Source organism: Podarcis tiliguerta (genome assembly GCF_965153285.1).
Source record: "Podarcis tiliguerta genome assembly, chromosome: 3".
Classification (NCBI taxonomy): Eukaryota; Metazoa; Chordata; class Lepidosauria; order Squamata; family Lacertidae; genus Podarcis; species Podarcis tiliguerta.
In genome coordinates, this window is record NC_139536.1 from 77,872,219 (window position 1) to 77,886,616 (window position 14,398).

The 14,398-nt window shown below is 43.7% G+C and overlaps 1 protein-coding gene across 2 annotated transcripts; it reads right to left on the bottom strand.

Moving 5' to 3' along the window:
* Positions 1-255: 255 nt before the first annotated feature.
* Positions 256-13,568, bottom strand: SLC35A1 (solute carrier family 35 member A1). Of its 2 annotated transcripts, none has more exons than XM_083433587.1 (8): positions 13,425-13,568; positions 10,083-10,260; positions 6,655-6,814; positions 4,990-5,142; positions 4,128-4,194; positions 2,674-2,850; positions 1,304-1,438; positions 256-711 (listed from the first exon to the last, which is right to left on the bottom strand). In XM_083433587.1, the coding sequence occupies exons 1-8, from the start codon at positions 13,438-13,440 to the stop codon at positions 581-583; spliced, it is 1,017 nt and encodes a 338-aa protein (XP_083289713.1). In that variant the 5' UTR covers positions 13,441-13,568; the 3' UTR covers positions 256-580. The 2 variants fall into 2 exon arrangements, with proteins under 2 accessions (XP_083289713.1, XP_083289714.1); XM_083433588.1 differs by lacking the exon at positions 13,425-13,568 and adding an exon at positions 12,845-13,274.
* Between the last annotated feature and the right edge of the window lie 830 nt (positions 13,569-14,398).

A 14,398-nucleotide genomic window follows, 5' to 3' on the forward strand; every position in this document is an offset into this window, starting at 1 on the left:
CAGAGCACAATTTCTGTTCTCATCCTGAAGCAAAGTTCTTAACCCAAGGTACTATTTCTGTTTTAGCGGAGTCTGTAACCTGAAGCGTATGTAACCCGAGGTACCACTGTACTGGGAAATGTTTTGTACTGTGTGTTTGAGAATCTGATTGAGATATTTTAAGACTGAATCAACAATCTAGTTAGTAAATGTAGCACCTTTCCTTACAAGAACATGTGAAGAGAATCCCTAATATACATGATTCATCAAAGTGAATTCCAATGGCATTCCCCTTTATTTTATATACAATATATATATATATTTAAAAACTGCACATTCAATTTCTTCATTCTTCTTGGTGAACAGACTCTTCATAGTCCAACACAAATAGATCAACGTTACACGAAAAGCAGTGCTTCACAATTTAGCGAAGATTTCATCCTCCAGTGTAATCCTTCATTTCACTAATGAGTTACTTCACTTTCAGTTCAAACAATCTTGCATTACCAGTTTAAGGCTTTTTAAAAAAAAAGAAAAAAAAGGGAACACACTCATGTCAAGTCTTTAGATTGTCTTTTTCTATTCTTCATGATGCAAAACATCACACACTAATAAGATTTTCTTTTGACCCTTTTGCTTCTGCTGGTTGGATTTTTGTGGTGTCTTGTCGAGGTAGTCCATACAGGTATATTGAGATGCATACAAGGAGGGCACCGAGAGAGAAGGTGATGGCTAAAGGGAAAAACATAAAGCACATGGCTTAAAGCACACTGATCCAAACAGAAACTAGAATACTTTTTTTAATATGAAACTCGTCAGATTGCTGTGTACTTCATATTTACCGTATTTTTCGGCCTATAGGACGCACTTTTTCCCCTCCAAAAATGAAGGGGAAATGTGTGTGCGTCCTATGGGGCGAATACAGGCTTTCGCTGAAGCCTGGAGAGCGAGAGGGGTCGGTGCGCACTGACCCCTCTCACTCTCCAGGCTTCAGGAAGCTCTGCGCAATCCTCGGGAGCCCGGCGCCAAGCCGTGCCGGGCTCCGGAAAGTTGCGCAGAGCTGCCTGCGCTCCCGGGCTCCACGCAGCTCTGCGCAACCCTCAGGAGCCCGGCAGGAAGCTGCGCCGGGCTCCCAAAGGTTGCGCAGAGCTGCCTGCATTCCGAAGCCTCGGGCGCGCTGAAGATGATAATAGTAGATGCTGCCAGCTTTGAAATGTTAACCCTTGCTAATTTGTTTGTGGGCCGACAACATCAGATTATAATATTATACAATAATACAATTGGCTGACAACAGTTATTCAGGCCCGCACCAAAAGAAACGTACTTATCTGTAAGCCAAAGAGGAGGACCGAGGCAACGGTAGAGAGAACGATGGCAGCAGCTGCAGAAAAACCTTTCATAATGTTGTCGGTGTACTTAACAACAACTGAAGTGTAGAGACCTCCAACGCTGGAAAGGACTAGACAGCAAAAGGATATATCCCTGTTAATGAAGTGTCTGGAATCTTTTTCTTATTTACCATATGGGTTCAAAGAAACAAAGAAGAAAAAATACCTTTTATAGCAAAACTTTTGAAGGTTGGAAGATGCTGTCCATTTGGGACATGTATCACAACCTCATTAGGGGATTAAATTTGTGTTCCAGCATGGCATACCCTTGTCCCACGGTACACCAAACCCGGTATTAGTCTATACCTATTAACTTGCACCAGCAATGCTGTTTACATCCCTACAAGACTGACCTAAATGTCATGGGGCAATACCTAAGTAACTAAGTCAATGGATTTAAATGGGTCTGCTCTTGAGTATGGCTATCCTTGGACATCACCCAGCAAGATTCAACACAGCACATCTAGAGCCCATATTTGCTGGTGCTAGTCTCGAGTACAGGCCGTTAAGAGAACTCTTAATTCCCGTCTGTTCAATATGGGAACATAAACAGCTGATTCCGCAACATACGACAGCAGGAAGCAAGGATGGGCAAGATCAAAGTCTACACTAAGATCCAAACAAGGCTTTTCCCCTATACACACTGAAACTTGCACATGGCACAGCCAATCAAACCAGGAAGTGTCCAATTAATCATAGTTCCCCATGTCCAAACTGGGAAACGGTGCTTCAGAACCATGGTTTGGAGTTGGTTTAGGATCCTGGCTTGTTCCGAAGCTTGTAACTCAGGTTTTGGACTTCAGACAAAATAGGAAATGATGGTTAGCAATGTCCTGGTTTGATTTCTGGACAGGTGAGGGGTCTGGATATCAAGGAAAAACGCTTGTTTACATCTTGGCTTATTCTCTGAATGGAACCAGTGTGACTAACCTGCCCTACCTGCATTTCTTATGCTACCCAAAGTCCCTTTGGAAAGCCAGCACAGCAGTTAGTCTTAACCTTGAATACTTATTTCTCTGTAACCCAGGAAATAAGGCCTGTGTCTTCCTGTATCCCTAATTCCTTTCATGCAGTCTAGCTGATAGTTACCCCATGATTCTTAAGTTCTTGCCAGTCTTCAGACACCCCTGGAAAGTGCATGCTTCCGAATTATTTCCTGCAGGACGGTAGACCACTGTGAATTTAATTTGCTGTGCTAAGTGATGTCTCTGCCCCATATGTTCCCCAAGCTGATCTCATACACCTCTGGCCCCAGCTTGGAGAAGAAAAAAGTAGAACTGAAGATAAAAGGCAATCGGATACTTACAGATGACAAACCAGACATAACGGGTATAGCCATAAAAGAAGCCCTTTTCCATTACATTAACGCCATCAGACATGTAGACACCAACCAAGGTCACTACAATCCCAGAGAGGTACAGCTGAATGTTCCTGACCCATAAAGATGTATCCGAACTCTTTAGCACTTTCTCAAAATATACCCCTGAAAGGGAAGGGAAGGGAGAGATGAAACAATGTACGGCTCCTGCCATATATTAAATTTTGATTTAGGTAATTTACCGCACACCACAGAGATAAGAAACCCAGGGTCAACTTGCACCATCTTCCGACCGTACATGTTTGTGGAAGAGGTGATGCTGAGGTGGGGAACAGCTACAGCAGCCCTCCCCAACCTGATGCCCTCCAACAGCTGTTGTCACCTGAGTCCCATCAGCCCTAACAGGTAGAGCTGATGTCCAGAGATGATAGGAGTATTCTTACAAAAGAGACCTAGGTTGGGCAGACCTGAGCTATGACATAGGTCACATCTACAGTGTACAGTGGTACCTTGGGTTAAGTACTTAATTAATTCCGGAGAGCCGTTCTTAACCTGAAGCACCACTTTAGCTAATGGGGCCTCCTGCTGACGCTGCGCCACCGAAGCACGATTTCTGTTCTCATCCTGAAGCAAAGTTCTTAACCCAAGGTACTATTTCTGGGTTAGCGGAGTCTGTAACCTGAAGCGTATGTAACCCGAGGTACCACTCTACACTTAAAGCACTCTTACACCACTCTTAACAGTTTTGGTTTCCCCCCAAGGCTCCTGGGCACTGGGTTTGTTCAGGGCGCTGGGAATTGTAGCTGCACAATAAACATCTGACAGTCCTCAGGATTCTTTGGGGGAAGCAATGGCCGCTAAAGTGGTATAAAAAGGTAAAGGACCCCTGACAGTTAAGTCCAGTCACAAATGACTGGGGTTGTGGCGCTCATCTCACTTTACTGGCCGAGGGAGCCAGCGTTTGTCCGCAGACAGTTTTTCCGGATCGTGGCCAGCATGGCTGCTTCTGGTGAACCAGAGCAGCGCACGGAAACACCATTTACCTTCCCGCCAGAGCAGTACCTATTTATCTACTTGCACTTTGACGTGCTTTCAAACTGCTAGGTTGGCAGGAGCAGGGACTAAACAACAGGAGCTCACCCCATCATGAGGATTCAAACTGCCAACCTTCCGTTCATCAAGCCCAAGGCTCAGTGGTTGACACCACAGTGCCACCCGCATCCCAAAAGTGGTATAAGAGTGCTTTAAATGTATGGTGTGGATGTGACCCAAGACACTTCCCAGAGCTTCTCCCATGTTACCTGAGAAGGATGGGAAGGAGCTGTGCTAGGGTGTTTTTTAAGCTGGCAAGGTAAAGTAAGAGGGGGCCTTCGCTGTCGGAGCAGCCACAGTCACAGATAAATGCCTGCTACTTGAAGATAACTTTAACTACAAGGTTTTACCTGCAAATCCTGAACATAAAACAGCAATGGCTATCGCACCGAAGCCTATCAATGGGCTCTGCTCCATCTAAAGAACAAATAAAAACAGAGGAAGTTTATTTATAGCTGCAGTCACTTTCAGAAGCCAAGCCAGATTGTTATTTATTGCAACAACAAAAGATGACTTAGGCCATCTGGCAACATCTGCCAGTGCTATGCAAGCAGCACTACAAAATTTGACTCCCAGACTGCTCAATTGTCTCTGGGGAAAAGAGGGTGAGAGCCAATGTGGCACAGGCGGTCATCACTCAACAGAGCTTCTCCTTCCTTTCTTCTCCTGCTAATTCAACCAGCCGCTGCAGGATACCACAGCTTAGCTAATTCTTGAAATGCAATGAGGATATTCGTTCGTTCGTTCATTCATTCATTCATTCACTTACTTACTTAACTTACATTTATATACTACCCTTTATCCCAGAGGAGCGTAAGGTGGCAAACAAGAGCTAAAACAGTGAAAAAACAAAATCCGAAGAACATCTTAAAAATGTTTCCAATATAGATGCGGACTGGGAAAGGTCTCAACTTGTTGAAGGCCTTCAGTAGGCACCAAAAAGGCAACAGAGACAGTGCCTGTCTCATATTCAAAGGGAGGGGCTTCCGAAAGGCAGATGCCAACACAAAGAAGGCCCAATTCCTACAGTGTGGAAAGGACATCCTGATGAAGATGGAGGCTGCAGTAGAGAAACATCAGGAGGGCTGCAATTACTCCTCCCCTGCAGTATACTCTTCCACAATGCCCTTAGGGTAAGATTATGCAACTTGATGCACGAGCAACTTATTTCAGAAAGCAGGTATGGAAAAAGGCTCCAGTGATCAACTTTACCTGGACTTTAGTGGCTTGAGCTGGCTTCCACTGAACAAGCGTGACTCCACCACACAACATAAAGACTGAGAACCACTGCAGTTTGCTGAGAGAGCGGTTCAGCATCAAGACTGTACATAATGCAGTACATGGGATCTTCAACTGATAGGTCACCTAGGAAGCCGGAAAGAAAGGGCATGTTTCATTTAGCTATGGGCAAGGTATTAGGAAAAGGGCAGAAAGACAATCTGTTTAATATCTAACCTGCTTTATTTAATAACAACATTATAACACAACCATTATAACAACAATGTAATACAATGAAACATCAGAAAGAACTTTCTGACAGTAAAAGCCGTTTGACAGTGGAATGGACTCCCTTGGGAGGTTGTGGACTCTCCTTCCTTTGAGGTTCCTATTTTTTATTTTTTTCAAAAAAAATTATTGGGTTTTCACAAAATTAAAAAAACACACACTAACAAATACACAAACAAACATCAATCATATCCTTATTAAACTAATCTTTTTAACATTGTTAAGTGACTTCCTCGTATCCGCCTCGTTAGATTTCAATGCACATCATTTTAACGGTTTTCTAATCAAGGTTCTTAAACTCTTAACTTAATCACTTAACATCAGTCTTTCTTCCCAATTCAGTATTAAATATAATAATTCATCACATTACTTATTTAAATCCTAAGCCTAACTGGTAACTGCAAGCTTTTCCCAATTAGTTTAACTTGACGTATTTAACTAAATAATCATTAAATTTCATCCATTCTTCCTGGTACTCCTCCTCATTCTGGTCGCAGACTCTTCCGGTCAGGTCGGCTAGCTCCGAAAAGTCCATCATCTTCATCTGCCATTCTTTTCCTTTGAGGTTTCTAAGCAGAGATTGGAATCTTTAGTTGAGATTCCTGCATTGTGGAGGGTGGTGGACTAGATGACCCTCGTGGTCCCTTCCAACTCTACGATTCTATGATTTTATTATACTAATGTTCTAAGCATACCCATGTTCTAAGCATATTGGTTTGCATCCAACATCATTACTTGGTTCATGTAAGGAAGGTTATGCTCATGGCAGGATCTTCCTTGGTGAACAATCCCCTTCCTCTCAGGAAAGAGTTACACGCACAGGATGACTTTTCCCTTCCGTGACTTGCAGCTGAAAGTGTGAACCATTTTCCACTGAAAAGATACTGCGTCTGAATTCCTATCAGACAATGCAGAAGTTCTGCTTGGGGTGTTCCGTTTGTGTTAGCTGTTTCACACGCACAACCTGTTGCTCGATATTGCAGCCGCCAGTTGATGGGCACACTTGCATGAGCTCATCCATAATAGCTCAGGGATGGGGAACACTTGCCAGCCTGAGGGCCACAGCCCCCTCTGGACAATGCTTCAGGGGCCACATGCCAGTGGGCATAGAAACTAATGTTAATTTCTTTCTATTGCCTGGACTATGACCACAATAAAGATTGATGGATGGAATGTTAATTTCACCTTTGTACTGTAGGTGTGTTTCCAGGCACATTAAACTCTCTCTCTCCCAGACAAGCACAAAGAGTGGTCAGAGTTCCGGGGCTCATTCTAAGCAGGCAAGAACGCTCACAGTGGCTACAAAACAGGACCAATGTGGCCTGGTAAGGTTAGGGAGTCTGCATCTAGCTTCCAAACATCAACCATTACCTGGTAAACGGCTGCATCCAAATTGCTAAGAGCCAGGAAGGCCATGTTGTTCTGGATGGCGTAGACGAGAGATGGAACGCTTAATTTGAGTAGCTCTTTAGGGCTGCCCAAGACATTTTCTTTTAAAGATGTCAATAGTCTACCTGGGCTTCCAGTCTCTCTGGAAAACATTTAAAAAAGAAGAAGCTCTGAGCCCAAATATGACTGTAGCTGCGTGACAATAGTACAGCAGAAATAGCCCAACAGAGGACTAGCCCCACAACCTCTCAGCTGCCAGGATGAGCTTGTCAACAACACCCGCTTCCTATCCTGTATCAATCTTGAGGCCCTCCAAAAAAAGAGAAAGGAGAAGCCAACTAGAGGAAGGAGAGTCGTTCTGAGTCTCCTGGAAAGCTTAAGATTCACATTCTTCCTCCTTCCGCAAGACAAACAAAGACTGTAACCGCCGTGAGGGTGACAGAATGCAAACCAGACATTCCAGTTGGCAGTGCTGGAATGAAGACAACATTCGGTTGGGTTGGTTGGTTTTAAAACTTCCTCTAAATGTTGCAGTAAGGCAGATTTTAAAAGTAGTTAATTAATTCAATTTACGTATCACCCTTTACATACCATTTCAAGGCACCATAAAAACAGCAGAAGCTGTGCAGCTGTCCTCTGTTGTGGCTCATCAGGTAGGGTTGCCATATTTCAAAAAGTGAGCTTTTTTTGGCAAAGTTATTGAGCTTTTTATAAAAATGAAATTTATTATTATTGTTATAAATGAAATTTGCCAAAATCTATACTTCTGACATAGGCTGCCTTACGTCTGGATTTTCCCAGACATTTAAGTAATTTCTGCCTGGACACTGTTTATGAGGCCCAAATACTGGCTATGTCCAGGAAATTCCGGACATATGGCAACTCTACATTAGGTGAATCTCAGGATTTTTATCTTATACAGTATACCACTTTGATGGCCTAATTTTAGCCACCTGAGATGTCAGCAGTCCTGTTTCTGCTGCAAAAAGGAACAGCTTCACAAATGCATTTTATCCGCCTCCGTGATTTCGTAGTGTATGCAAAAAAAAAACAAAAACGGGGCGGGGAGGAAGAGGAACACTGTCTTTACTCCTGTGCATGTGAAATTACCCCTGTATGAGAACCAGAGATCTGGGAGAACAAAAGTAAAAGAGCCTGTACACGGCCATTGTACATACACGTATGCACAGGAAAATTGCAAAATACACAGTCTCACAAAATCCAGTACAGTATGACATGTCACCAAATATTGTGAAACAGCAAGAAAGCTGTTTCCCCTTAAATCTACCTCCTGTGACGAAAATGAGGACAGCCTCTTCGTGTCAATGCTATCTCTATATTTTAAAAGTCCAAGCCATTGCTTGTGACTTGCTTGTTTAAATTATACCTGCCAGGGAAGTTGGGCTTTCCTGGGACCCAATTTCAAGAATCTATGTCATTTCTGAATTTGATAGGATAGTAATTATGTATTTGGAGTCAGCACAGCATGAAATGTCATTTTTTTTCATATGGCCCTCATAATTACAGGGTGACTAAAGTGATTATGCAGCTGAAACCAGGCCTCAGAAAAGATACTCATAACTGGTGACCTACTTTTTGCCCCTTGAGACTCAACTCTGGGATCTAGCAGTGTTAAGGAGAAGATTGCTTCACTCTGAACACAGAGAACACCCGGGATTAAACACTCCCTCATATCAGCCCCCACCGTTCTAACGTGTGCTTCTCAGCTGACTTTACAAAGGAAGCGAATGGGACACAACTGCAAGAGAAGGGGAATAAAACATTTACGCATATTAGATTACATCTGTTGGAAAGTAGAGGTGAGGGCGGCAAAGACAACTGCAGGAGAAGAGATTAAGTCTGACTGACTGCTGGCTTATTCAAAAAGGCAAACTGATTTTTATTCAAAAAGACAAATGCTGAATTCAGAAAAAAAGTTCAACCAAGGTTAGCACAAACCAGAGGTTATATCAGCCTGCAGAACTAAACTCTCTCCCAGGTTCCGTCCCATATTCTGTGGTGGACAACTTCTACCTCATTGGCCAAACTTTGCCCCCCAGGGATTCAATTTTGGCCTTAGAGGCAGTTTCCCCCAAAACCACACTCACCTGCTTGCCTCATACCTGACATGACCTGTGTTGTCAGGTATGGGGCGGATAGAGGCACAGCTGCCAATTCATATTTGGGAGCCTTAACATGCGTTCCCAATTGTGCATTGGCAAAAGAAAAATCAGATTTTGACTCTACCACTCTTCGCTTGTTGGCTAACGCTGTGCTTTACTGAGCTCCCTGCGGGGAATTCACCCACACACCCAGTGCCTGCAAAAAGCTGATGGGTGGTAAAGCCAAAGCCTCGGGCACTTTAAAGCACCATCATTGTGACATCAGGTAATTGACAGGTGAGTGGCCCCACCCACCATGACAGAACGAGACCAAGATTAGCAAACCCACTTCAGGACAGAAGTTCTACTTTGCAATTTGCAGTCTACACTTAACCATGATTTAAGTAAGCAGCGGGAAACCTGTGACCTTCCAGCTGTTGCTGGACTACAACTCCCATCAGCCTCTGCCAGAATGACCAATGGCCAGGGATTATGGGAGCTGGAGGGCCCCTTGCTGCAGAGCATGTTACTGAATAAGCTAGAGTTTCATAAACAACCTTTATAAACTCACAGATCTGGGGAAATATTGAGGCTCTGAGAGACAGAGAGGCTAGAGAAATTCCTAGCCAAGGCTGCACCACTGTACCATGTTACAAGATACAGCAAGAACAGTGACTATTACTGAAAGTGCCCAAGCATCTCACCATGAGGCTCAAGGCCAGTTCTACCATTACACAAGATGAGGCAGCAGACCTGGGGTCCCATTAAAAGACAAAAAAAGAGTCAATTATTCATATGTTACCAGCATGGGGTAGAAGCCATTTGAATAGTTTCTGTGTAGGCTAAAAGAAGTAATAAGTGCCCTGTGATTGAGAACCCTTCAAGAACATTATATTTGAGGGAGGACAGGTCAACATGGTTCAGAGGATTGCTTCTAATCCTTAAATGCCACCTTAGTGAGAATACAAGTTCTTCTTGAATGACTCTGAAGACTCCTGCCTACACCCACCCAGAAACCTGCCAGCCAAGCATCCATATTTAATTTACACAGACTTCTGAACTTTATCCAAAGCAATGAACTCAAGGCAGTGACACCTATTCATAAGAGAGATTAGGAAACTAAAATGTGCATGTTTTCACTTGTTTCAAAACCAATCTTTTCGAGAAGGACTCCTCTGATACCACCTGCTCACAGAAGCCTAACACAGTCCACATGAACCATAGCAAGAAACAAAACAAGTAAAATAAAAGAATCAGAAAAAAGAGCAAATACGCCACTCCAATTTACTCATCGACATTTATACTTACTTTGCTAAAATGCCCAAACTTAGGAATAGCTTGATAACTTCTGTAATACAGACAGCTGTAGTTGAAAAGTATAAAACTGTTTCTGTTGTTCTCGTGTACCGCAAAGCTACTGTATACGTTGCAGCCACCAAGGTCATCACCGTCAAGCAGTACAACTTAAAAAGCAAGCTGACATTTTCTGAAAAACAAAAGCATCGCTCTATTGGACACAAGACGTGAACCACCTTGACAACTACAGTGAAGTTATGTTTGCTGTTTGGTCCTTAGAAAACAGGTTTTAAAACAGGAGCATTTTATATTCAAAAAGCTATTGCGGGCCTGCTGCAGAAACATTACAGTTAACCATTAGAAGGATTTGCACCCTAAAACCTGCAGGCGACTTTGTTGGTGGTGCCACCACTAGGGGATGCCTTGTTGGCACTGTCTTATGATAGGGCCTTCTTGGTGGTGGTTTCCTCATTTGTGGAACACCCTCCCTGGTGAGGCACATCTGTCTCCTTCACAATTAAGTTTCAGGAGGAACTTTAAAATGTTCCTGTTTACCAAGGATGGCCAAAAGATACTGTTCGTGGCAACTCTGAAATTATTAGCTGTGAGAGTATGTTACTGCTTTCAGATGTTTTTAATTGGTTTGGGATGTTTTAAACATGTTTTGTTTTATTTTTAACTGTATTGGTTTATCACTAGTGTGTTTGCCCTGGGCTCCTTTGGGACGGAGGGATATACATTTAATTAACTGTTTAATTGATAATCATTAACCAATTGATTCAGTGATTAGCATGCCAAAGTAGTCCTGCTCATCCCGTCAGAAGAGCGAATGTGGGGCCAGGGCTCAAAGGTCCTTCAGACTGGTGCAGGAGAGTGCTTTATCCTACTCCTGGCTGTCTAGATCAGAGGTTTCCAAACTTTTCATGTTGGTGGCACACTTTTTAGATATGCATCATTTTGTGACACAGTAATTCAGTTTTATTAGCAAACTGGAGGTTAAATTAACCCCTTTCCAGCCCTGAGAGAGGGGTGGGGAGTGTTTGCGTGACACACTGACACACTGCAGCTGACACACTAACATGTCACGACACACAGTTTGGAAAGCTCTGGTCTAGATAAATGTAGGCTATTTTCAAAATGGCACCTCATCTGGCACCTATAACTCTACTTGAAACCAAAGGCCAACAGAAATAAATGAAATTATTTCCACATGCTGATTTTAGGATCAGCAAATAAGAAGCTACTAATCAAGGAACTTCAGGTTCTTCATAGGAGAGATGTATAGTAGAACAGCCACCATCTAGTCTCTGGCCACCAAAAATAACATAGTTACAGCTGAATCAGACTGTTGATTAAACAATTTATCTTTATCTGTACAAACTTTTATTTCTTTATTAACTCAACAGTGAATGCCTGAATCATTACACCACATTATGATATGACTGGGAATTACTAAATCCTGTTACTCATACTATCACCTTGCCTGTGTAAACATCCCTGCAAGGTACAATTATAGATGCACTGTTGCAATAATTTAAACTGAGTACACCCTGGTAGAGATATAACTCTATTTCCTTCAGCCTAATTCGGGTGTATATCAAGCTAAATGCAAACAGCAGAATTATCTGCAAAAGATGCAATTATAACTGTGTAGGGAAAGCAGATTCCTCTCTCATCCTAGAAACCCAGGGCCATCCAAGGAAGCTGAACGTTGGAAGCTTCGGGGCAAACAAAAGAAAGCACTTCTTCAGGCAGCACATATACAGTGGTACTTCGGTTTAAGAACTTAATTCATTCTGGAGATCCATTCTTAACCAGAAACTGTTCTTAACCTGAGGTACCTTTAGCTAATGGGGCCTCCCACTGCTGCCGCACCTCCAGAGCACGATTTCTGTTCTCATCCTGAAGCAAAGTTCTTAACCCGAGGTACTATTTCTGGGTTAGCAGAGTCTGCAACCTGAAGCGTCTGTAACCCGATGGTCACTATCTCATATTGCTTTTTTAAAAAAAGAACAGGCAAATTCATGGAGGACAAACCCATCAATGGCTATTAGCTATTGTACCTCCACTGTAGAAGGCACTATTCCTCTGAATATCATACTGGGAATCGTGAGAAGAGTGCTGTCGCCTTTGGGCATCTGGTTGGCCTCTGTGAGAACAAGATGTTGGAATAGATGGTCCATTGGCCTGATCCAACAGAGATCATCTAACATCCTTATGACAACACACACACAAAAGTGCTTGCGTAAATAAGTTTATTCGGCCTAATTTTTCAGAAACGGGAGAAAGCACGTTTCTAACACCACGATAGGCAAGCCACTTCTTGCATTACAATTTCATGTATCCCTGGATGCATTTATTTTCTAATGTGAAAACATCTGTCCTAGCATTTCAGACTGATTAATAAATACAGTGGTACCTTGGGTTAAGTACTTAATTCGTTCTGGAAGTCAGTTCTTAACCTGAAACTGTTCTTTACCTGAAGCACCACTTTAGCTAATGGGGCCTCCTGCTGCTGCTGCGCCACCGGAGCACGATTTTTGTTCTCATCCTGAAGCAAAGTTCTTAACCTGAAGCACTATTTCTGGGTTAGCGGAGGCTGTAACCTGAAGCGTATGTAACCTGAAGCGTATGTAACCTGAAGCATATGTAACCTGAGGTACCACTGTACACATGGATCTAGAGGAAGAGCTTGCCTTCTAGACCAGGGTCATTGCACAAGAACAGCCATTACAATACGCTGCCAAGTGAGTGACACAAGAGCATCATCGTACACCGTTTGCAGGAGAGGATGATGCCAGACGCGGCTGCTTAAAGGTTTCCAAGTCTTTGTTCACAGACAAAGTCAGCAATTATTCCCATGCTCGAAGGGAGGTTCAAGGGGGGCTATTATTTCGCCTAAGCAACCTGAAGGAGAGGGAATGGGGAGCGGAAACTCGTTATAATTAACATTTTGGGTTCAGCCCCCCCCTCCCCAAATCCTGGCGAGACCCCGACCTGCCATGTCTTTAAAGAGGGGCAGGAAGGGGAGGGAGCATTATCTTCCATCGAGGAACCTTCTACTATTTCGCCTGCTTGACACAAGTGCAGAGAGAGACGCTGAGCGACAGCCGCTTCCCAGCAGAGCTGCCAGGCAGCCGGGCCGGTTTTGTTGCCCCCGGAGCCAGCCACCTCCGCGCTCGCCTTTTCAGGCAGAAGGTCTCCAACCTGCCCCCCGCCCCGCTTCACATCCCCCCCCCCCCGCCTTCCAAGTAACTGGACGACGCCTGGCTATTTGCCTCAGTAGAACGGACTGTTCCATTTACGCATAACGGGGAAACCGGCGGCGGCGGCGGCAGGCTGCTTCTCACTCACCTTTCGGAGGCGCCATGGTATCCAAAAGGATTCCGTCTCGGCAAGCGCTCAAGCCCGCTCCGCCAAGCCTCCCAGCATACCAGAGAGAGCAACCGTGGGAAGGCTAGAGCGGACTAGCCGCTCTATTGTTGGAGCCCAGGATGCGTCGTTACTTCCGCCGGAAGCCAAGGGAATGTATGCAGGAGGAGGGTATCGCGTGCGCGCGCAGCCTGCCCCGGTTTGAAACGTTACATGAGTTCATAGTGGATACTTTCACGTATATAGCACGTTACTCTGCACTACAGTATCATACGTACGCGCTATTAATTTGTGATTCGTATATACCTATAGATCTCTCTCACACACATATATAAAGAGCTTTTATATGTAATTGCTAATTTTTGTTTTCTTTTTAACCCCCCAAGCCACGCTCTTCCACTCACTGCCGCCTCCAGCTTGCTGTAGCAATAAAGGGATAACGGGCTGTACTGCCGGGAATTTCTTAAAATGTTCAAATAAATACGCAAAATATTTTCAATGCAAAATGATACCCAACTTAGGAAAAGTCGGGACTTTGCCACTGCCTTTGGTTTCCAAGCAGGAAACACCGGCATTAAAATTCTAGATTTCTTCACTACTTTACAGTCAGGCCTCAAGGAACCAGAATTTCAGTGTCTTTAGCACAATTACAGTCATTCGAAATATTTCTTAAGATGAAATCCAAGACCAAAGGAAAAGTGAATTTCCCGTTGTCCCCTCAAAAAGAAGGGAAAAAAGGTGTTCAGAATGGGAGGGCTAATTGCTAAGATTGACACAGGATAGCTGGGAGCATTGCATGGTGAGGAATAGCAGTCCACAAATATAGCTAGTACTGCACCTTCCAATACAGGACGCTACAATGGGACAAGGCTGGGGATAGAAGACTCAACTTACCCATGGTACCTTTCATCTGGCCCCATTAATGATACAAAGATTGCCTTTGAAATAATAGAACA

Bases quoted from the DNA above. Each gene is read 5' to 3' on its own strand.
- SLC35A1 (XM_083433587.1), bottom strand. The intron at 4,195-4,989 runs GTAAAGTTGATC...TTTGTTCTTTAG, and splicing joins CTCAAGCCACTAAAGTCCAG to ATGGAGCAGAGCCCATTGAT. The intron at 1,439-2,673 runs GTAAGTATCCGA...TTTGCTGTCTAG, and splicing joins TTATGTCTGGTTTGTCATCT to TCCTTTCCAGCGTTGGAGGT.